The sequence below is a fragment of the Gavialis gangeticus genome, unplaced genomic scaffold, assembly GCF_001723915.1.
Source record: "Gavialis gangeticus isolate Ggan-Ray unplaced genomic scaffold, GavGan_comp1, whole genome shotgun sequence".
Taxonomy (NCBI): domain Eukaryota; kingdom Metazoa; phylum Chordata; order Crocodylia; family Gavialidae; genus Gavialis; species Gavialis gangeticus.
In genome coordinates, this window is record NW_017729032.1 from 21,301,302 (window position 1) to 21,324,299 (window position 22,998).

The window sequence follows — 22,998 nt, forward strand, 5'->3', positions numbered from 1 at the left end:
GGGCGGAGGGGGCCACCTGGGGGAGTTGGGGGCCGCCCCAGGGGGGCCGCTCGGCACCTGGGTCCCTCCCGCAGCTGGGGGGGGACCCATCCTGCAGGCTGATCGGTGCATCCCGGGGCTGGTCTGTGTGTGGGGCCTGGTCCTATAGCCTGCCTTCATTTTATAACTACAAGGGTTGGCTCAGCAGCCTAGGATTGAGTGTATGAAAATGGGTATTCGTTATTTTACCATTTGTAGTTGGATGTTTTCTGTAAGCCTTTATGCACTGTGTTGTCTTGGGTACAGAAAATTCCTTTCTTCGTAAGTCTGCTCACCCACCATTAACACCTTTGACATGAGGGCACTGAGCCAGCTCTGAGGCATCTTTTTGTAAAATTGTACATTTTAAAAACCAGCTTTTTGTCTAATAATGTGAGGTGCAGGATGCCCCATCTCCCACTGAAAACACTTGCATCTTTACATAGTGGTGAACCCAAAGCTGGTTTGGTCTCAAGTGCGTCAAGTTGACTTTGGGTTGGAGGGAAGATGCCTCCCAGGGAATAGGTGGAATTGGCTCAGCTGCAGAAATCATTTAGTCCAATGCCTTAAGATCAAATCCCAAAATTGCAGGTTCCTTGAAGGGGAAAACCTTGAAATTTCATACATCTACTGACCTTCCTACAGAAAGCTTTCTTTTCCTGTCCTGGTCCAGGCTCCCCCGTTGTTATTACAGACTTGTCAGCTTGCCCTGCTTGGTCCTAGGACCAAATTTGTTTCTAATTCTGTTTCAATTAAAAATTCTTGTTGAGGGTTTTACCTGATTTTTTTAATGGTTTTCCTTTGTTCTGGGTAATAATGATTATGTAAAAAAACTGTAAGAAAGTTTGTATGAATATTTATGAAATATACTGTACGAATGTCACCCACTTACTCCTTGTTCCAGGCATGTGTGTCATCAGGTCTGCTGTTTGTGATGTTTGTTACAGAAGGTACCCCCTGCAGGTGGGGTGAATTTCTCATTTGCCTGCAGGCTCATCCCAGATCCCAGCTTACAACTTTTCACACTCAGATTTGGTTATTATTTCCAGGTTGGGTCTGTGGAGCAAGGTCAATATATACTCAAGCTAATAAGATTTTCCCAGTACAAGGAAATGAAGAGTTTGATTTCACACTTTGATTAAACCCTGTATAAATGCTGCTATGTTCCCTTTGCAGACTACTAAAACGTGCCCGTGTAGAGAATGACAAGGTGCAAACACTTGACGTGTTTACGCTATTGTAATCTGCCTTTACACCAGCACAAATGGGTAGTTGGCATAAAACATATAGCCAACACAAGTGTAAAATCATACTGGGGTAAAGTTACCCCAGAGTCAGGCCTAACTGGAATACCATAGTATAAGTTACTTGTATGGCTCCTGTATCTGCAACTCTATTCAGTTACATCTCAGTGTAGTCCTTTGCTCAGCTCAAGCATACAGTGACTTGCTTCTCCAAAACCTCATGGTGAAACATTGTAATTGTGCTTGCTGTGGGCAGCTACCTTGTCCGGTCATATGACTGCTCTGGATAGCTGTCTGCTTTGGACATCAGTGTACAAACCAGAGCAGGTCACACCAGTGTAAAGATGTATTACATGTCTGCACCCTTCAGCTTGATGCAAAAATAGGAGGAGGATGCGTAAATACTGTATTTTCTCACATACCATACACCCCCAGGTAAAACGCACACTTGTTTTTGGGAATGCGAAGGGGGGGGGGGAAAGATTTTTCCAAAGTTATGGCTGCACAGAGCAAGGGCAGAGCCTAATCTTCAGCTCTCACTCACTCTCCCTTTTCTGTTGAAACAACAGCTGTAATCCTAGCTCCAGATGAAAGACTGGTCTCCATGAGTGGATCTGTGATTTTGAAAAGAGATAAAATAGTCTCTTAAGACTGTGAAAGAGGTGTAACTAGAGAGCAGAGTAAGCTAAGTAGACAGAAAAATTGCTAGAAGGAAGCTTAGCTTAATTAGTGAAACATCAGGACTATTAAAAAGGAAAAATGGTTGTCAACACCCACGACATGAAGAACAATGAGCCATTAAGTCAATTTACTCCCTTAGCTGCCTGAATAGAAATGCCACTGCTTCTTTCTGTTGACATAGGAATCAAAGTGGGGTGCTTCTATTATGAACAGAAAACCAATTTCCCTGCTTAAGTTATGCATCCCAATTTGCAGGGACTGATTTTTGCATAAAAGGTGCATGTGTATGTTAGTAAATATGGTATTTTCTGTTTGCTTATGAAGGACTCTCTTCTGAATAGCTTATTTCCTTTTAATTACTAAATTACATTTTTTTCCTTTGCCAGTGTCTGCCAATGAGTGCTGGTGATTGGTCAAAAGATATGCGTAACATGAAGATGCTTGGAGTACCATCTCTGGACACCTGGTTAATAGTGTGCTGTAACAGAAATGCAGAAGTAGTGAAGAATCTTCTGAATTGCCTGAGAAGAGTTGGTGGTCCCATGGGGTTTCGCATTGAATATCCCAAAATGTGAGATTTTTCGAACGCTAATTTACATTTGCTTTTCGTCATTTTTCAGTCTCATTATTACCGGTAGTAATAGCAACACCTTGCATTTAGGTACCACATACATATGTTACACCCCAGTTCTTCGCAGATCTAACAAACAAATGATGCAGCTATGAAAAATGAATAATGGCAGCACAAGTCACTCACTTCTCCGTCTAGCATTACTATGCTTTCTTTCACACTGTCCCTCCTTCCTAGTGAAAGGATCCCAGATGCAGTCTACAAAACCACTACAATCAAGTCATGCCTTAAAACTTGGCTCTTTTGTAATATAAGCAGTAAACTGCAAACTCATGGACTAGATGGGTTGTGAGTTGTGGTAAGTGCCTTTGATTTGGCTAAGAGTTGCTTACATCCTATTTTTACTGCCCTGTATCCACCAACCAGGCCTGTTAGTTTGTCATACTCACATCTTTTGAGCCCTTTTAGATCTTAAGCTCTTTGGGACAATAATAGTTATTTACTCTATGTTTATACAGTCCCTCACATAATGGGGTCCCATCCCTGTTTGGCTTCTAGGCACTACCATAACATATATGTCAAATAATAGTAATAATAAATTAGTAGACTCTAGAGTAAGCTAGATTTTAAAGGATGCAGCTTTCAGCAGACACAGCTTATCTCATGGGCCAGACCGCTTCTTCAGTTTATTAGTTCTGTGTTGAGAAGGTAAAAATAACATTTTGGAGTCTCCCAACTTCTGAGGATCAGAAATACTATATTTGCTCTCATACCACGTACATTGTTTCCCCCCAAAATTAGCTTTCCAAAATAGGGGTGCAAGTCTTAAGTGGGGAAGCTGATTTTTCTGCCCAGAATAGCAGCGGTGGCATTTCTGTCCAGGCAGTGGAAGAAAATGGACTTCATGGAGTATTAGAATCTACTGGATCCTGTTAATTGTTCTTCACTCAGTAGGTGTAAATGACCCATTCTCAGTCTTAATGGTCTTGATGTTCTACTAATCAAACTATCCTTTTTAAAGTCATTTTGCTGAAGAATTTACAGTTTAGATGCACCTGGTCTTACTCTTCCTGTTTCACAGCCCCACAGGTTGTGTTTAGCTGTTTTCAAACTACTAGATCTGCCCATAGAATCCAGTCTTCAGCAGCAGCTCCAGTTTCAGCTTTTAGTAGAGCAGCTAAGAGCTGCTGGCAATTCAAGATCAGAAACTGTGAAAGGGTTAAAACAGTAACTTTTGCCTGAGCAGGAAAGAGAGGGTGAGCGAGCTGAAGATTAGGCTCTGTTCTTGCCATGTGCAGAAGGCAGAAAAGGTTTGTATCTTATACCCTGCCTTCTGCTTGACTTCAAGCTAACACAGCCAGCTACCTCTCCCTGCTGTATACAGCCATAATTCCAAACAACAGGTGCCTGTGTTATTTGAGAGCATGTGGTATGTGAGAAGATAAGGTATGCTGATCTAACTTTTCCAGTGGTCTTGGGCTGTGTTCTCTTCTACTTCAAGACCTACTTAGCCTTAGATAGTACGACTCTGTCGTGGAGGAACAGGTCGCTCCTAGAGTCTTTCCTCAGTGCTGTTCCAGCTCTTTAACAGGTTCAATCAGGTTAGGTGCTGCTCTAATCTATGCCAGCTGGAAGGCATTTCTCAGGAAATGTCCAACACTAAGAATCACCAGAATGAGCCCATGCACTGGCCATTCCTTCAGCCTTCCTCCTTCCATCCGTTAGCATGATGCCTGGTAACATGGAAGAGAGCTTGGGCCAGTTTCGTTCCAGTTAAGAGTCCTCTGCTGCTGGAGAAAGTCTTTGCTGGAGGCTGCAAAATGGTTTTGGAGTGCAGACTGTGAAGTTCTCCTAAATTTTGTTTTATTTAATTACTTCCTGGAGCAGCTTGGTCTTTTATTTGGAGCACTGTATCTGATGTGTTCTTTCCCTATTTCATTTGTATTTGCTTACTTTTCTTCTCTTGATGTATAATTAACTCCCATTACATATGATGTAGACATGCAAACTGAGCACCTCTTGACAGTGAAATTATAAGGAGATTAGATCTCGTGTTGCATTGTCAAAACTATTCCTTCAAGAGGCTGAGTCCATGATGCAGTGAATGAGTCCATGAAGTGCCAAATGCATTTTTGAGCAGCTCCTTGACACCTAGATTTGTAAGAGAAATTACTGTAATCACTAGTGAGGCTTGGTTGCAGCACATGCTGCTGCTACTGCTGCTACAGTACTTTCACATTCTTAGTGACATAGCCACAGTGCCAGTGGTAGGACCCACCCTTTCCTGGATCCCACACTTATATTTGTTATACCTTTTTTGACTTGTCCCTTTCCATATGAAATCCTGTGGAACAGTAAGGTCACTGGCAATGATGTGCCAATGTTAGCAAGCCATGGTATACTGTAGGTTCCTGCTAGAGCCAGACTCACTATTTGCATGCCTTCTGATTAGTTTAATAATAAGCCCCTGTTTTGATGCCAAGATAGTTGAAGCATGTGTCCCTACCCCAGGATCAGATATTTGGGGAAGGTCCATCCCTAGCTTAGAACCTCAGACAGGATTGGTGGGCAAATGTATGCAGATAAAGAGAGCACACTATCTAGCTTTAATGCCGTGGAAGTAGTGTCGTCACAGTGAGTTCATGGGATACACAGCAGTTCTGTAGGATCAGCTGTTAGTGCTGCTGCAGTGGTTCACTTGTTATGGCATTGGTTTCTTTCTCAAAGGAATGTGTCACAAAGAGAACTGTGATGTTTATGAAGATGCAGCTGCCTTCCAGCCAGCAGAGGGACTGCTGGGGCTCATCCCCACATGCAGGGGCATGCATTTGTGCCACTGTGCATGCCCCTGCATGTGGAGTTTGGTGTGGGATAAAATGCCCCATCTTGGAGAAACAGCTATTTCCCCATACCTACTGGTTCCTGGCATGCTGGAGGAGCCAGGGAACACCTAAAAGCAGTGAAGATGTTCTAGCCAGGAACCAGAGCATTTCCCTGGAGGACCCAGCCTCCAGTTGCTCTGCACACTCCTGGAGTGTGCACCATGCTGCTTTTTTGTGGCAGGTTTTTGTTGTTTGTTTTATGCTGGGTGTTCTCAGTATCAAATTTTGGTGCTGCACTGCAAATATGTAGCGTGGAAAACAGTTGCACATACAGTGTGTGTGGTTTGCAACACCTCAGACAGGTTTGAGGCACTGTAAACAGCACAAGTGTGCTCATCTACATCAGGGGTGGGCAAAATGCAGCCTGTGGGCTGGATGCAGCCCGCCAGGCTATTCTATCCTCCCTGCCAGGCCCCTAAAAAATTTAGAAAATTAATATTTATCTGCCCTTGGCTGCCTGTCATGTGGCCCTCGATGGCTTAGCAAAACTCAGTAAGTGTCCCTCCACCCGAAATAATTGTCCCCCCCAATCTAGACGCATCCTTAAGTATTAAATGCAATAGAAGAATTGTGGTGTCCCTGAGTGCTGGCAGATTTGGAACCAGACCAATATGACTAAACTTTTGAGTCTGCCTAGCGAATATTTATGAAGATGTGCAATGGATTGGTCTTTGCAGAGTTAGTGCATGTCTAAATGTATATACTGTATATTTTTGCCTTCAGACTGCACGTACAAGAAAGTACCCTGGCCTTCCTGAGGGCATTGCAGCAGCACGTGAATCCTGAAGTACAGCTGGTACGTACAGGTTTTTCTTGCTTGTCTGGTGGTGCCTTTCATCAGGATAGACCTTAGGCTTTATAAATTTTTCTTATTTGTAGGGAAAATCATGTATCATTAAACAGGGAAACGTATCAAAGCATAATTAGAGACAGCTGTAGAAGCCCAGCATAGCAGAGCTCTTCATTCTCTTTTCCCCTACTTTCATTTAGGTGATGTGTGTGTTGCCTTCTAATCAGAAGGACTGCTACGACTCGATTAAAAAGTTCTTGACCCTTGACCGACCTGTCCCAAGCCAGTGTGTATTAGCAAGCACCCTGACCAAGCCGGGTATGATGATGAGTGTTGCCACAAAAATTGCTATGCAGATTATTTGTAAACTCGGAGGAGAGCTGTGGGCAGTAGAGATCCCTGTAAGTAGTTATTTTAAAGCATTTATTTTTATCATGGCAGATTTTGCTCAAGCAGTTTTTAGTGCATCTTTGGTATGTCTTAAATGTTTAACTCTAGCTGAAGTTGATTTAATCGAACACGAGTTATGCTTCCTCGGCATTCTTCAATCTGAATGCCTCCAAACGCTTTAGATATATAATACTGTACATGAATAATTGCTCCCCAGTGTGATGGAGGATCACACATATTGGGGTTCTGTGTTTGTGATGTAGGAGATCTAGGCCTGATGTGATGATTTAAGAAATGAACACCGTACTGATGTTTAAACCTGGCACTATGATTTTCACTTTACAGTAAGTTTATAGGAATACTTAGAAATATGAATACTTGTTGTTTACAAAGGAGATTAATAAAGGGTTTGATGACAAAGGTTTTACAAAATGCACACATTTTTATAAAGGTTTAAGTAGATGAATGTGAATACCAACATCTGATGAGCTTTTCTTTGATCTCCATTTCTGAACAGGAAGTCAGATGTTTGTGACTCCAGTGACTCAGTCTAAAATTTTGTAAATAAAAGCCGTGTTTTGGCATGTGGCCACAGGAAACTTGGCTTTGCTTTCTTCAGAGATTTTACTTGAGGTTGATAGGGAGAGCAAAGTAAGATGTTGCCAGCAGCATGTTAGTTGTTTAGTGTTTTGGCCATGGGCCAGTGAAAGTTGGGGGTCATTGCTTTAGCTGTTAGAAAAGAGAACTGGAAATTGTGTGATATTGTTGTAGACACCAGGGTTGCTGTTCCATTGTGCAAAGTACCTTACAAAGGCATTATAAGATGCAGCTCCTCCTGCCAAAAAAGTAGGATCCTAATAGGCAGTGGAAGTGTTTTATTGTTTTATATAGCTATGTAGTTGAGGCCAAAGTGACCTGCTCAAGTTGCATAGGTTGCTTCTGGCAAATACAAGATCTGAACCCAGATTTTTTCTTTACTCCCGTTCTACTGCCCCATTTGTGAGATGACCTTTTCTTTCTATAGGAGGAGCCCTTTTTCCAGATTTGCCATTGACTTACTGTGTGAACTCACTTGACCTTTGTCCCTCAGTCTGTTAGCCTTATTTATAATTAGTGTGATAGTAGTATTTATTTCACAGGAGATCAGTGAGGCTTAAGTCCTAGAGATGTTGGTGGGACTTCTTACGTGAGTCATTGCTCAGTGGCATAAGGGTTGTACAAACAAAACCAGGTGGTTCCAATCTGCTCCCACTGCAATCAGAGCCAAGACTTCCACTGACTTCAAAGGAAAAGGTTTGGGCCCAGAGTGTGTATTAAGCATGTATGGAAGTTACAGACTTGAGGGTGAAAATGATTTGTACGTGTCATGTCAACACTTTTGTGACTTCTGAATGAAAGGCCAATGCTGAGATATGTTTTGCTGTCAGCATTGCTTAGACTTGGAGGGGTAATTCCATTAAAACTTGCTTATTGGTGAAATCAAAGCTCACCTTTCAGAATATCATAGAACCAAATAGGTTTCTTTTCCCAATCCAGAAATAGATCAGAAATGAATTCAACAGAATCCTTTGTCTCCATGTTATTCAGGGGTGGCGCTTCTAAGTGGTAAATATTTTTGAAGTGGTCAGAAAACAAGTGATTTGATTGTATTCCTTGTACTGAGTGTCAGTCTTTTGATGGATTGGAACCAGACCACCCTGTTTCTTTATCTTCCTTCTAGCAAGAAAATTGACTTCTTTCAATGTTTTGTCAATATTTATAAAAACAATTTGACAGCAGTGTTGGATTTCAGCTGCCAGAGCTGAGAGAGGAGGAGAGTTGGGCTGCTTTATTTTGTTTAGTATGATCTCTCATTAAGAGATCTCCTTCTTAGGATTCTTCCGTCTAGTCTGACTTCTCATCATAAGAGATGTGAAGACTCCTCAATGAATGATTAGGGCTTGACCACTCCTGGAAAATAGCCTTGTAATAAGTATTCTGTTTTTACAGTTTACTGTGAGCCAGAGAGAAGCGGCATTCACCTGCTGCTTTATATCTCTCCTGTCTTTAAATGGTTTACTTAGTCAAATAATTAACATGTTTTATTTTAATATGTGTCTGGTTCTGGTCAGAGTTACTCTTAGTTACATTTTTTAACCCTTGAAAAAGCCTCCAGCTGTTTTGCTGTGTAGGTGAATTCGGCTCTGCAAGGCTTTTTGTGTTGGGCTTTTTATATTATGTGAAAATATATGGAAGCCTTGTAATGATGAAGCCCCATTGTCATTACAGATCTCAGTAAAAACACACAGAGTATCCCATGGATTTACATTTTATGCCATTGTCTTTTTAAAAAGCAAAGCAATAACAAAAGCACTAAAGGATTTAATGTAAGTAGGTGAGATTAGCTAGAAAAATGGGGGAATTGGGTTACTTTTCCTCTTTAGAATGAAACATGCTTTGTTTTTTCTAATATGCATGGGTAGAAAAAAAGTTGCATAATATGGTACCATAGTATTAGTTTTGTAGAGAACTCATGATTTATCAACAGATAACTTAAATCATGTTCATTTTTTACATCTTACTTTATCTCAAAAGATGTAATTCACTTATTGCTGGTTGATTATAATGAGAGTTCTCTGTTTCTTCTCAGATTTTACCCCATTCCTCTTCTAGGTCCAAAGCATGCTACTATGACATTTACCTTCAGTAATAAATATGTATCACATAGTGTACACAATATATTTTTAATTCTTAAACCATTTGTCCCCTGACAAGAGACGAGGAGAAAGGAAAAACCACAGGTGATAGGTTAGTCACGTTGCATGATGCACATTGGAAGATGCTCAGATACCATGGCTCATTAATAACAGCTAAGCAGAACAGACTACAGATAGAAGGTGGAAAGTGAGAACCTTACAGAATTAGCAAACTGAGCTTGAAATAATTTAGTAGCTGCAGTTTGAAACTTTGCTTTAATTAAACTGTTGAAAATATTTAATTTAGCAAAACGAAATTTGAGGATTTCGGGGGTTGATTAACATTTAAACAATAATAGGGTCTCCTCTAACAGTGTTTTTTAGCTTTGCCCTATTGTAGCATCTGTACCCTTTTTTAACCATATTTACTCACAGACCACATTCACCTTCCCCCACAAAATCACCCTCCAAAACTGAGGCACATATCTTAAGTAGGGAAGCTACTTTTTCTTCGTTGAAATGGAAGCAAGCAGACACTGACTGGTAGCTGCCAAAGTGGCTGCCACTTCTCTGTGGCCCTAAAAGCAAAAGGGGCAGAGTCCAGTGTTAACCTTCTCACAGCCTGAGCACTTTGATCTGGCTCAGGGCAAGTGAGCTGCTGCACACAGTCTGTAGTATGCTGATGAGGCTTGTGGTGTGGAAGCAATACTTCGTGTATATGATTTATATGCTCCCCATACCAACAAAGACTCATAGTGGCTTACAGTAGGAACAGAACAACTTAAAAAGGCAATTAGCATAAATAAAACAAAATAAGGTAGAGATGCATTAAACAGCGTTTTGGCCTAGCTATGGTTGCTAAATGCCTGCCCAAATAGAAAGGTCGTTTTAGTGCTTCTGAAATATTTACAGGACCTTAAGTAAAGAATCATTTACAGTAAAGAAGTAACTGTCTTGCTACTGCCCTTGCAAAGGTCTGCAGTCTAGCCTTGTTGCAGTCCTGCTGCACCAGGAAGTTTCTGCTGCCTCACCCAGACTGTGTCTTAGGATGGCACACTTCCCGGGCAGTCTGCAGCAGGACTTAAACTGTGTCGCACAGTCAGCTATAACACTGGAAAGTATTTCCTGCCCTACATTCTGCCTTCCAAAAACCAAAGTATGTTTTATTTAGGAGTATGTGGTATGCAAGAAAATATTGCAGTTGTTTCACAAAGTGATTTGGTAAGGCCTGTGGTTGGAGTACTGTGTATAATTGACAATTCATTGGATTGCAAAATCACACTGAATTGAAATGTTACTTCACAGCTGAAATCACTTATGGTGATAGGCATTGATGTCAATAAAGATGCCCTCAACAAAGGAAGCTCGGTAGTAGGCTTTGTGGCTAGCACCGATTCCAGAATTACAAGGTAAGCCTTCAGTAACGCTGCTAATACTAATAAGTCTGTAACAATGACTGTCCGCTTCAGAGAGGTGTTCTGTGGCTTAACTGAGACATGCATATTATATTTATATGATATTTTAAATTAAACTGGAATATCTAGACACTGGCAAATTGTATTAGTTGGCTGTGAACTATCATGTAGTTTCTCTATTAAGCCCACAAAGAACAGAAAAATTGAAGCCCTGATATCATAGTGTAAAAACTAAATATATATCGTCTGAATGAAATGGAGCTTCTCCTTAAATGGTAAATCACAGGAAGAGAAGTCAAGATGGATGAAGGAAAGAAGGGCCTGATCCTGCACTCATGGTGCTCCCTGAAGGCTTTGATTTCACTGTTGGGGGGTTGGAGGATGCTAGGGAGCCCCAGTGCAATGATTTGATACCTGATGCATGTCTCATAATGATCCTGTAGGTGTGCTAGGGGCTAAATACAAAGCAGCCAGAGAAATGCCTTCACAGTAATCTCCTCCCTCCCATCCCCATTGCCAGCACCTTGCCCTGGTGGTGAAATAACCAGCCCTTGAGGAGCTGGGGGCCTCTGGATGGAGGGCCTGTACCCTTACCTGTTTCAGTTGGGTGGAGGATGTGTGCCCCTGTACATGTCTCTGGGATCTGGCCTCTCAGATTTTGTGGGAATTGTGAAGATGGGAAGCCCAGCTGCAGGTGAGGAGCATGGGTGTGTGTAGACAAAATGGGGGCTCTAAATTGAAGCTAGGTTTTTTAAAACACTGCTTCAATTTAGGGCCAGTTAAGCCCCTTCTTGTGCACACAACCGACTTACCTGCCTCTCTGGTGGCAGGGAAGGGAGGGTGAGCTGCCAGCAAGCAGAGTGGTCCCTGAGCACAGGGGTGGGGGTTGGTGCTTTCCTCTGTGGCAGCGGTGGCTTCCCCCAGGCGGCACCCTCCCACAGGTACTCAGCTCAGGCGGTCCCAGGGGGGCACCGCAGCTGCAGAGGGAAGCACCGGGTCTCCCCGCAGCTCAGGCAGGCAGGCTGGGTGAGGGTGGCGGGGAAGATCAGGTTCACCACTTTTTTTTTCTGTCTTAGGCGGAGCCTGCTTTCCTGGGCTGCTGCCAGGCTGCCTGCAGGGCTTCCTGCAGAGCCCCTGAGCTGCATGGAGCCCGGTGTTTTGCTCTGCACCTGGTAGGGCAGCAAACAAACTCATAGTTTCATAGTTGGTAGGGTCGGAAAGGACCTGAGCAGATCATCAAGTCCGACCCCCTGCCATGGGCAGCAAAGGATGCTGGGGTCAAATGACCCTGGCTAGGTAATTATCTAGCCTCCTTTTGAAGGCCCTCGGAGTAGGAGTGAGCACCACTTCTCTTGGAAGTTGGTTCCAGATCCTAGCCGCCCTGACTGTGAAGTAGCGTCTCCTGATGTCTAGTCCGAATCTGCTCTCAGTCAACTTATGGCCATTATTCCTAGTTACTCCTGGTAGTGCTCGGGGGAACAGGGACTCTCCCATTGCCTGCTGGTCCCTCTTGGCCACTTTATAGACCACCAGATCCCCTCTCAGCCTTCTCTTGTGGAAGCTGAACAGGTTCAGTCTCGTAGCCTCTCCTCGTAGGGCCTGCCCTGCTGCCCCCTGATCATGTGGGTGGCCCTCCTCTGGACCCTCTCCATGCTGTGCACATCCCTCCTGACATGCGGCACCCAGAACTGGATGCAGTACTCCAACTGCGGCCAGATCAGTGTCGCACAGAAGGGGAAGATCACCTCCCTGGACCTGCTCGTGATGCATCTGTGGATGCATGACAAGGTGCGGTTGGCCTTTCTGATTGCATCCCCACACTGCCGGCCCATGTTCATCTTGGAGTCTATAATGACTCCAAGATGCTTTTCTGCCTCTGTGCTGATGAGAGGGGAGTTCCCGAGCCTGTAGGTATGAAAATTCCTCAGAGGAGTTTTAGTTTGCTGCACCCCAGGTCATTTAAGGTGCATTACGCTGCCAAATTTGCTACAGCAGCTGTAATTAATGCACAATATGCTGCCAAGGCATGTAAACACATCATTAAAGCAGTGCAAAAGCATGTAGCATGCTTTGAAGTGTCGTGCACACACACCTCTCATTTCATCTACACATGGCCCGTGTGTCTTAGCACAGATCTCTACCACATCTTTAAAGACATCCTTCTCTACAGTCATGAACATCAATTGCTTCTAATGCATTGGAAGCCAATAAGCTATTAAGAGCCTGATCGGTGAACACTGTGCCAGCAAAGAAAGGGAATCTTGTGTCCTCTACAGTAATGCTCTAAAACAGCCAGAACCCCTTGGTATCTAGGGAGCAGGTCAGGGATCCCTAATATAGGCTAGGGATGCTGGGTTTGAGGTGCTTACTGTATATACGTATCTATGTACACGGATCATCTGTTCATCTGTAACTCAACAAATCTGAGCCCTCATTAATTTGGAGCTAGAGTAGGAGCTGCCCTCTGCAGACCAGGTATGAGATGAATAGCAGTGGGGCAGACTTGTCAAAGTTCCTTAGGGAATGGCATTATCATTGAACTGAAAAATCTGAAATTTATACTGATAAAGCTCCCAAATGTGCACAGATTAAGAAAGTAGTAAAAATAAAGCCAACAGCTCACTGGTACAGAGGATCGTGTTGATTGGTAAGATGGATGCACGGAGGGTGCGGTGACAAGGGGAGGGAATGTGCAGCTGAGTACTGAGGGGAGGCGGGGGTTACAGGGAAGCTTTTTACCTGCTTGAGGGACTTAAGGTCTCCTGCAGTCCAGTTTGCCCACCCTGGTGTGTGTGTGTTTTGGGAGAGTAGGGGGAATGGAGGTGCAGCCACTCCTGCAGGACAGGTCGTTGCTCCCGCACTTCCCTTTCCAAAATCCAGGATCCGGCCATGGTTGGGTACAATCAACTTTTATATTTCAGTTAAGCCAGATGTAGGATCGTATGTCCAGGAAGAAAGAATGCAGGCCTTACATGGAGGATGAGGACTGTGTTCTGGGGTTACCTGGCAGGGGAGATACTGTGATACCATGAGGTGGTTTTTGGCCCAGGTGGTTTTGCTTGCCTGGCTGGGGAGATGTCATTCTTCTTGGCCTCCACTTGATGGGGTTGCAGGGTGGGCCCTGTCCCTTGGTCTGTGGGCAGGCTTACCCCTGCAAGAGTCTGTGGATGCCTCTGGGTGCAAGGATCTTGGCTACAACATTTATGGTGATAGGGGCTTGCTCTCGGGCTTTCCCTTGAGCTTGCTCCTTCAACCTTTTGGCTTGGGGTAAGCAAGGCTAGGGGGCATTTGAACTCCAAGAGCCAGAAACTGAGGCAAGAAAAATCAGACAAGTAATAAGGCACGACACGTTAGTACATACAGCAGTTAGTCTGTAGGACAACGTACTGATGTGTGTGAGGAATTCCCAGCACTGGAAGACTTAAACACCCATATAGACATGTTCTAGCTCAGGAGTGTCACACTTGGCGTACCTGGGATGGATCTGGAACATGGGGCTCTTTGTAGGCTTGCAGCCTTATCTGTATCAGTCAGGTGGAGGGTGTGTGCCCCTCTACATGTCTCTGGGATCTGGCCTCTCAGATTTTGTGGGAATTGTGAAGATGGAAAGCCCAGCTGCAGGTGAGGAGCATAGGTGTGTGTAGACAAAACGGGGGCCCTAAATTGAAGTCGTAGGTTTTTAAAAACACCGCTTCAATTTAGGGCCAGTTAAGCCCCTTCTTGTGCACACACCCGACTTACCTGCCTCTCTGGTGGTGAGGAAGGGAGGGCGAGCTGCCAGCAGGCAGAGTGGTCCCTGAGCTGGGGGGTGGTTCTTTCCTCCGCGGCAGCGGTGGCTTCCCCCAGGCGGCACCCACCCACAGGTACCCAGCTCGGGCGGTCCCAGGGGGGCACTGCAGCCACAGAGGGAAGCACTGGGCCTCCACGCAGCTCAGGCAGCCTTCGGTAGTGGGGTGACTAGTAGTGGGGTGGGAATTAATGCTGGCATCACTCATGCCCCTTCCCAGCAGGGACTCTGTACCTAGCAATTTGGCAGCTGGCCCCACTACCAAATTCCCAGTCTCCAAGAGCTTTGCAGGCCAGGTGAAATGACTCTGTGGGCTGGATCCAGTCTGCAGACTGTATCTTTGACATTTCTACTCTAGTGAATTAGAATTAATTCAGGGCTAGTTCTGCAGCCTGTGTTTATGTAATTTAGGCTAGATTATCTGTGTGGTCACTCTGGCCTTAAAAGATACGAGTCTGAAATCTAAGGGCAGAATCCTGTTTCACTTTACACACCCAAATAACACTTACCAAGCAACTTAAATGACATTTTGGCCACTTACACAGTTAGCTATCTTATTTCACCTACTGTGTGTGCTATTGTGTGTGCTTACTAGGCTGTGCTCTAGGAGGTTCATGTTTTATAAAAGACTAATCAGATTCCACAATACTCCTCTGAGGAAGATAAATAGGTAGCTCAGTTTGAGCATAGGACTGGGAACCAACAATATATTAAGATCTAATCCTAGTGCTGCATCTGACCTCTTGTTAGTCTTGGGCAGTTTAGATACTCTTTGTCAGAGCGCTCTGATCTATGAAGTGGGTATATACATTCTTATCTATATGACATGGGTGTTGTCACAATAAATTAGTTAATGTTTGTTCAGACCTTAAGTAGTATTGCAGATGGATAAAAAGACCCTGAGAAATGAAATGTCCACTGTAACCAGTGCAGAGTTGGGAATAGCGAGTATGAGGAAAAATACAAACCACTATTTAAAAAGTATCCTTAAAAATATCTAGTTTGAGGAAGATACCAACTGGTTTGAAATGGCTCTAATGATTGAATAGATAAAATGCTTGTTTATTAACACTGAACCATAAATTAGCACAGTGTTAGAGGATGCTTGCTGCTGAAGGGGCTTCTTTTGGATGAGATACCAAAAATAAAAAAATTCTGAATTCATACAGTGCTAGGGTAGGGGGTTGCTAATATAGTTTCAAGCTTGCAAATACTTGGAAAAATAGAATTATGACACTTAATTGCAATGCTGCATATATTTTATGGCACAGATTCAGTACTGGAACAAATGACTTTTGTGCAGTCTCACATCTCTAAAGCTAAATGTCATACTGGTTTATACAAGTGTATTTGTGTGCAAGTATTCAGTAACCCAGGCAAACTTTTTTCGAGCACAGGCATCTTCTCCACCAACAATAATGCTGGATATTTTTAAACCATTGAAACCACTCATCATTATTTATGAAGATCCGTGAACTGTCTTGCAACAGCAGGATCATGTTTTCACAATCTGAACCCAGAAAGGCTTCCTCACAGAGACCTGATGAGGATTTTAGAATGCCAATATGTAGGTCTTCAGCTGTAGCGATGTGATCAGTCAACCCCTTGGAGCGAAATGTTGTTAATGCTCCAACCACAGACATTTAATTTGATACTGTGTAGTGCCTCTCTGCAGGTTGTTGTTATTATAATAACAGCAATTTTCATTTATGTAGACTGGCCATCTGAGGATTTGAAAATGCCTCACAAGTAATAGTTGCCTTATCTTGCAGCACATCTATGAAGGGAGTAAGCATTTTACTGAGGAGAAGAGAAGGACAAGAGATCAAATCCATGTTTTCAAAAATTGCCCATTTTTCAGATTCCTTAGTCTTCTGGGTGCCCAACATAGAAGCCAGTTATCTGGGTTTTTTGTTAGATCAGTGCAGTTTGTTTGGAGCACTTCAAAAGTCCCATGGAGTGTTAGCTCTCTAGAAGTCAAGTGTATGTCTACACAGTACAAGAGGGTGCTGTGCAGACGTACCTGAGCCAGCTCTGTGCTCCCTATCTTTCAAGCTGGAAGAAGCCTAGCAATTTTATGCAGTCCTATACCCAAGATAACAAGCCCTGCTTGCCTTGCACCGTGTAGACTTCTCCCAGTTATGAAAAACATGGTTCATAAAGGCAAGGGAAAAGGATGGATCTGACTTGTCCTCCCTTATTACCCTGCATCTGGATTTCATATCCTCCTCAGGCCTCCACTGCTTTGAAAAGGTCCAGAGGATGCTTGTATGAGTTTCAAGAAGGCTAGCACTGGAGATAGCCAATAACACAAGAGACTAGAAGCCAGATTTTATTCTGCCTATTAAGTGCCTAAGTGGTTCTGGGACACCCCACCTGTTTCCTTGGAAGACTATTAATGCAGCAAACGAATGCCCCTCCCTCCCCCCCCCACACATACTCAAACTTACTTCTTTTGGCTCCTGGCGCTGGCAAATGCTGGTAAAACCAGCATTGGGAGTGACTTGCAGGATGGTGAGGTCTTTGTTGGCCCAGGGAGGGCTGGCTGGTCTGTGGGAAGCTTACCAGTCTGGGGGTGGAAGGAAGGGTTAAGTGGGGACTAAAAATAGCCTGTTGCCCTGCAGGGGTAGGAAAAGTGCAGCCCTGGGGCTGGCGCCAGGCGCTGGACTTTGAGCCCCAGAGCTGCACTGGGAACTGTACAGAAGTTCAGTTAGATCGGTCTCATCAGACCCGATCTGAATTAGACCACCTCAGAGGCAGAGTTAACTTTGATCACGTCCGCTGTTTTAAGACTGATCTAACTGTCCTGAACTTCTATACAGCTTGCACTTAGATCAACCTACCCAGCGATCTGAGGACACCTATATACATAACAGACCTCTGCTCCAACGTGTGCTAATTAGCACATGTTGGAGCAGACTCGATTAATTGAGTCTGCTCCCACATGCTAATTAGTGGTCTCCGGCAGCCTCCACGTCACATGTATTCAATGTCCCTGCATTTCAAAATGGAGGTGGGGGCGCTTTAACTAAAACTCATTGAAGGAACTTTAGTTAAAGTACCCCTGCCACCATTTTGAAATGCAGACCACTGAATACACTAAATGTTGTGAGTGCTTTAATTAGAGTGGCTCCCTCCCCTCCCCCTGTAGTACATGTATAGACACCTTAAGCCAGAATTTCCCAAGCACTGGGCCACAGCCTGGTGCTGGTCCGTGAAGGGTTGGCTGCCGGTTTGTGGCACGAGCCCCTTGCTCAGACCCCCATCTGTCTGCCTGGGCAACCAGCTTCTGCTGCCAGCAGTCACGTGTGGGGTTAGAGCTGGGCGGCAGGGCAGCCAGCTCCATGCATCCTGTCCCGCTCCCATGCCGGTCCGCAACATAAAAAAGGTTGGGAACCACTGCTCTAAGCGTAAGGTCTGCACCTGGGCAAACTAAGTTAGTTCAGGTGACCATTTTTAGTACAGTCTAACCTTCCGGGACTTCTGTATGTGCCCCCACTATTGCACTTGTTAAATCCGCCAAATCTTGTAATGATACAAGTGAGCTACATTCCTGTCATTTAACCCTGAATGAAACTCTTGCATCCACATAAGAGGCTAGAGATGTAACAGTTACATTCCTAACAGCTTTGCCCAGTATCATTCTGCCCGGATGTAATTGTTGCATCTCTCCATGTTCACAGCTTCCTAGGAGACACTTAGACACTTAATAGGTGGAACAGGATCTGGTCCTCAGGTTTAAAGTAAAAGAGTGCCTAGAAAACACCGGTGGTGACTTACCTAGCAACTTACTGCACCTCTTTCTTTTTAGATGGTCCTCTCGCTGCATCCTTCAGACAGCAGGGACTGATATTGCAGATTGTCTAAAAGTCTGCATGAAAGGTATGATGCTGTGTATTTTTTGGTATTACAAGGTGGTTTATAGGTTGATTCTCAGCTATTTTTCAAAGTATTGTGCACATTACGTAATTCCCTGTTTAAATGACTTTTAGAGGGCATAAAATTCAATGTTGGAGAGAAACCCCTTAGATAAATTGGCTGGCCAGCTTTACAGCCAGAGGTGCAACATTATTACATGGATTGCTCTGTGGTTTGTAAATGGTTACACTCATTCATTCGTACTTTTAGTAGTAAATTAGGGTTTTGGCTTGTAATCCTTAGTGGTTCAAGTAGTGCTTATTGCTCTGTTGGCCAGTAATGTTGATTTATTTGTAGTGTCAAGCCAACCAAGAATACTCTCTAAATTTAGAATTCTGGCAGAAGGGCTTGACAAATTCACTCCTACAGAGTGAAAATAATTTTTTTTCCAGGAGTTTATCCACAACATCTGCAGAATCTTAACTCTCATTTGAAAATAAAAAATATTCTAGCTCTTATGATTACGAATAAAAGTCCACAAAGAACCGAGCTGATCAATTCACTGTTGAACCTAAGTATCCAGAGATGGTTTGGATGCTCTTCCCATTGTAAGGAGGAAGTGGGTATGTCTGCTGCCATTTTTAAGGCTGTCAAAGGTCAGTCATTACTCCTAGGTGTGCTATTGGGCCTTGTCAGACTTCTACACTACTATCAAGAGGACACAGCTCTAAGTCTAGCAAAACATTTTCCTCCTGGCCCTACATGTATTTCTGTGTCTGCATCTTTCTCTTGCCTTCCCTGAGGGGCTGCTACAAATGGAGCACTAGCAAGGGGACTAGATAATGCTCAGCCTCTAGTGTCCTGGTTAGAACCATGTGCTGGGAAGTCAGAGCAATGCAGGTTTGACCCTGCATGAGCACAGAACTCCATTTTCGGGAACAGGATGGTCTCAAATACACTATGTAGGAGAGCTCTCTGTTGCTGTCCTAAACAAAGAAGCAACTGCTTTTGGTCTTTAAACTGGCTTCATATGCTCTTTGGGAGGGGCAGACGGAAGATGAGGTCTCTGCCTGCAAGTATCTTGCATTATTTGGGCCAAGCAGTTGAGGTTTGGCTGATGCAAGTGTAAAGAAGGCCCAGTTACATCAGAGTTGATGTAATTCTCACTCTCTTCATCATATAAATTGCACAGACTTTTTCCATATTTCAGACTATGTATACCTACTTCCTCTGTCTACCTTTAAATCTTTGGCCTTTGGAGATACAGGGCCTGATTCAAAACCTGTTTAAGCTGATGGCAGTATTTCCTTTGGGCTTTGGATGGCTCTCTCAGTTTTCCTTCCAGTAGCCTTCAGGCATGTTCTCAGTTGTGCCTGAACTTTAAAATATCTCTAAGATGTATTTGTGTTTGTAACACATTGTGTATATGTGTGTAGTGTCAAAATACATATATGTCGCTTTCCCTAACATCTTTCTAGCTGTTTCCATATGCTTGCAACTAAGATGGTAGTTTTTCTTTTTCTGTACTTGGAATAAGAAAAAAGTCTTGTAACTTATGAACATTTGATGGAACTAACTGCATATAAAACATGGGAAACCACAATGGAAAGGTTTTATGTGACTCATTCAAATCAAGCTTGACTATATTTGCACTATAATAGCTTTAAAATCATACTCTCTATATAATGTTTTTTAAAGTCTAAGTAAAACAAAAGTTCCTCAAAGTACATGCTGTACCATTGATAGCAGATACCATGCAGTACCTTTTTTTTGAATCAGAGAAATTAGGCTGGGGAAAGATTTATTAGATCCTCTGGCAGTAGAAGTGAGATTTGATCTCGAGTACTAGTCTTATGTTGCATTGTTCTATGAAAACGAAAGCCAAAAGTATGCATATAGCATCCAAGAAAGAAAACAAGGCAGTTAAACTCAAACTAGGCAGGATAGAATTGAAACTTGATCAGTCTTTTTCTAACTGGTGTGGGTATTACATTAGGTGCTATCAGCAAATGGCTCAAGCATAACCAAGAGTTACCTGCACGGATTATAGTATACCGTGACGGTGTTGGGGATGGCCAGCTGAAGATGGTAGTGGATTATGAAGTTCCGCAACTTTTTAGTAGCCTGACAGAACTTAGTACTAACTACAGGTAACTAAAATGTCTTTTCTCTCCACATTAGATTAGTCCTAAATTTAATGTAAGTTTATCTGTTGTGCCATTTGCTGCAATGGGTGTGTGCATGTGTGTGCAGGTATGTGTATACATATGATACACTATCAAATAATGTAACATGATGTTGCCTTTTAATTTTCAAAATTAATGCTCTGTTTAGATACCCAGGGTGTGTATACCCTTATTAACAACATTCTGAATGATCACAGTGCCATTCATGTTGTCTGCCTCTGTTTGTACTCATCCTTTTATGACCAGGAAAGATGTAATGTACAGGCACTTCTCATAGCTGTCCTTTTTTGCTTCAAGACCCAAACTATCAGTCGTCGTGGTCAGGAAGAAATGTATTGCTCGATTCTTTGCTGAGGCAGATGGAAGTTTGAGGAACCCACCAGTTGGTACAGTTGTTGACACAGAGGCTACTCGTCCTGAATGGCAAGTATATACTTGAGTCAGTCCAAAAGGACATCCTGCTGTCTTCATAGAGCACAATTTAGATAATCAAATTAAGGGACTGCAATCTTGTTAAACAAGTATCTTCCAAAAGTTCAGATTAGAAAATCGTTTGAAATGCACCTGGGAAAACATGTTCAACCCCCTGCCAACTCTCTAAATGTGTGGTATAATGTAATTGAAGAAGCAAGCATAATAGGTTTTTCAGACCTACTTGTGAATCCCCGTCTCAACTGAATTAAAAGTACAGAGAGCTGTTAAAAGTCAAATATAGGCTGTTCTCAAATGATTGTGACTAACCAAATTGGAAAAAAGATGCATGAAAATTGGCATTAATATTTTATTACTTTAAAGACTTTTCATTAAAGTATGCAAGGCAACATATATACCCATCTAATCCATGTACATTTACCTTTTTTTTTTTTTGAAAGGGAGAGGTAGTTGGCTCTTTCTAAATGAGTAAATCTTCAAGGTGCCACTTTGCCACACCTTTATTTTAAAAGGTTATTTCTAACAAATCTCAAGAAATAGACCTTATATACCCTTACAATCGCTTATATTCCTATATCTCATATGGGTCTGATTCACCAGTGTCTAACTCCACTTTTACATTGTAAACATACTAATTTTAGTTGGGTTATAGTGGAGTGAAATGAATAAGGTATTTGTAATCCAGATGTGTAGTACTTACAAGTGGCCTAAGAAGCTGTACTATTACATACAATGGCCTCAGAAGTTTCTTCAGGAAGACAGTGCATTGTGATGTTCATTTGAAACCCACTCCTAACATTTCAGCACAGATCTTGAAGCTGATCATAAATTGCCTGAGCAGGTTTAAGAGGTCTTGGAGTGGGCACAGGCAATAATACTACCCTTAATGCTGTCAGGCTGGTGTAAAGCAGCCTAAAGAGATAATGAGTTCTAGCCCACATACCCTATTTCTAATTGCACGCTAGTTCTGCATCAGGGGAAATCAAAAGGCTTCAGTCAAGTTACTCCCAAGTTTACCCCAGTAAAAGTTCCCCAAATAGCAAGCAATAAAAACCCTACTTTGCTTTCACATAATGGTTTGTCTTCACATTCAGTATTGCTTCAGTATTGCTTATAAAATGCACATTATTTCAAAGCTTATGTATAAACCCAAAGACAGGGTATTTTTTCAATGATGACTGTATTTTTAGGTATGACTTTTATCTGGTCAGCCAACTAGTACATCAGGGGACTGTCAATCCCACACACTACAACGTTGTGTATGATGACAGTGGGTTGAAGCCAGACCACATGCAGCGACTCACATACAAGATGTGTCACCTGTACTACAACTGGCCAGTGAGTAAAATAATGCTGTGCAGAAGTCATTAAATCCATATGATTTTTCCATCTGGTTTAAAGCAGAAAACAAAATAATTCCTGGTTTCAAATGGGATGACTCAATACTACCCTAATATGTATGTCTGAGTACTGGTGTTACCTATAGTAGGGTTGCTCAACCCAAGCCCACTGGCCAGATCTGGCCCCCAGTTGTGCAGTCATGCCTGTGGGGCTGTGGAACTACGTGCTAGATTGGGCGTACAGGGTGATGTGGCTCCTGATCCCAGCACATGGGGCCTGATCTGGCCTGTGGATTAGTCCTGTGCCACTAAGGTGGCCCATAGGGCCAAAAGGTTGAGTGCTGCTGATCCTATAGTGTTTGTCAACAGCTCTCTTTCCAGTCTATACTGATGCCAATATGGTTGGGAGGAACAGTTCTTCTGGCTGAGAGTTGATCTGTGATATGTATAAGGGTTAGACTTTTGTTTGTTAGTCACCAAAACCTTTCAGAAATTGCTGAAACATTGGCAAATGTGTTTGTTGCTAATATAAAGGTATCTGTATTTTAATTATTGAATTGTTGGCACCTTTGCTGGCATCTAGAATAGAAAGCCTAAGGTTGATTTGGCATAGAGCCTTTGGCTACTCTAGAAGTGGTCCATCAATGTCAAGATTGACACACAATTCTGGGAAGCTTACTGCATGCATTGTCTTTGCAACACAACATAGCCTGTAAAAAAAAAAAAAAA

The 22,998-nt window shown here is 43.0% G+C and overlaps 1 protein-coding gene across 2 annotated transcripts in view; it reads left to right on the forward strand.

The window, feature by feature from the left end:
* The window catches only part of PIWIL4 (piwi like RNA-mediated gene silencing 4), a 68,885-nt gene that overhangs the window by 38,211 nt on the left and 7,676 nt on the right, over nucleotides 1-22,998 (forward strand). For both annotated transcript variants that reach the window (XM_019525494.1, XM_019525492.1), the window contains exons 12-19: nucleotides 2,330-2,514; nucleotides 6,120-6,192; nucleotides 6,387-6,587; nucleotides 10,557-10,660; nucleotides 18,265-18,335; nucleotides 20,308-20,461; nucleotides 20,795-20,920; nucleotides 22,120-22,267. In XM_019525494.1, coding sequence (XP_019381039.1) covers nucleotides 2,330-2,514; nucleotides 6,120-6,192; nucleotides 6,387-6,587; nucleotides 10,557-10,660; nucleotides 18,265-18,335; nucleotides 20,308-20,461; nucleotides 20,795-20,920; nucleotides 22,120-22,267 — 1,062 coding nt within the window. The remainder of the gene's footprint in view (nucleotides 1-2,329; nucleotides 2,515-6,119; nucleotides 6,193-6,386; nucleotides 6,588-10,556; nucleotides 10,661-18,264; nucleotides 18,336-20,307; nucleotides 20,462-20,794; nucleotides 20,921-22,119; nucleotides 22,268-22,998) is intronic.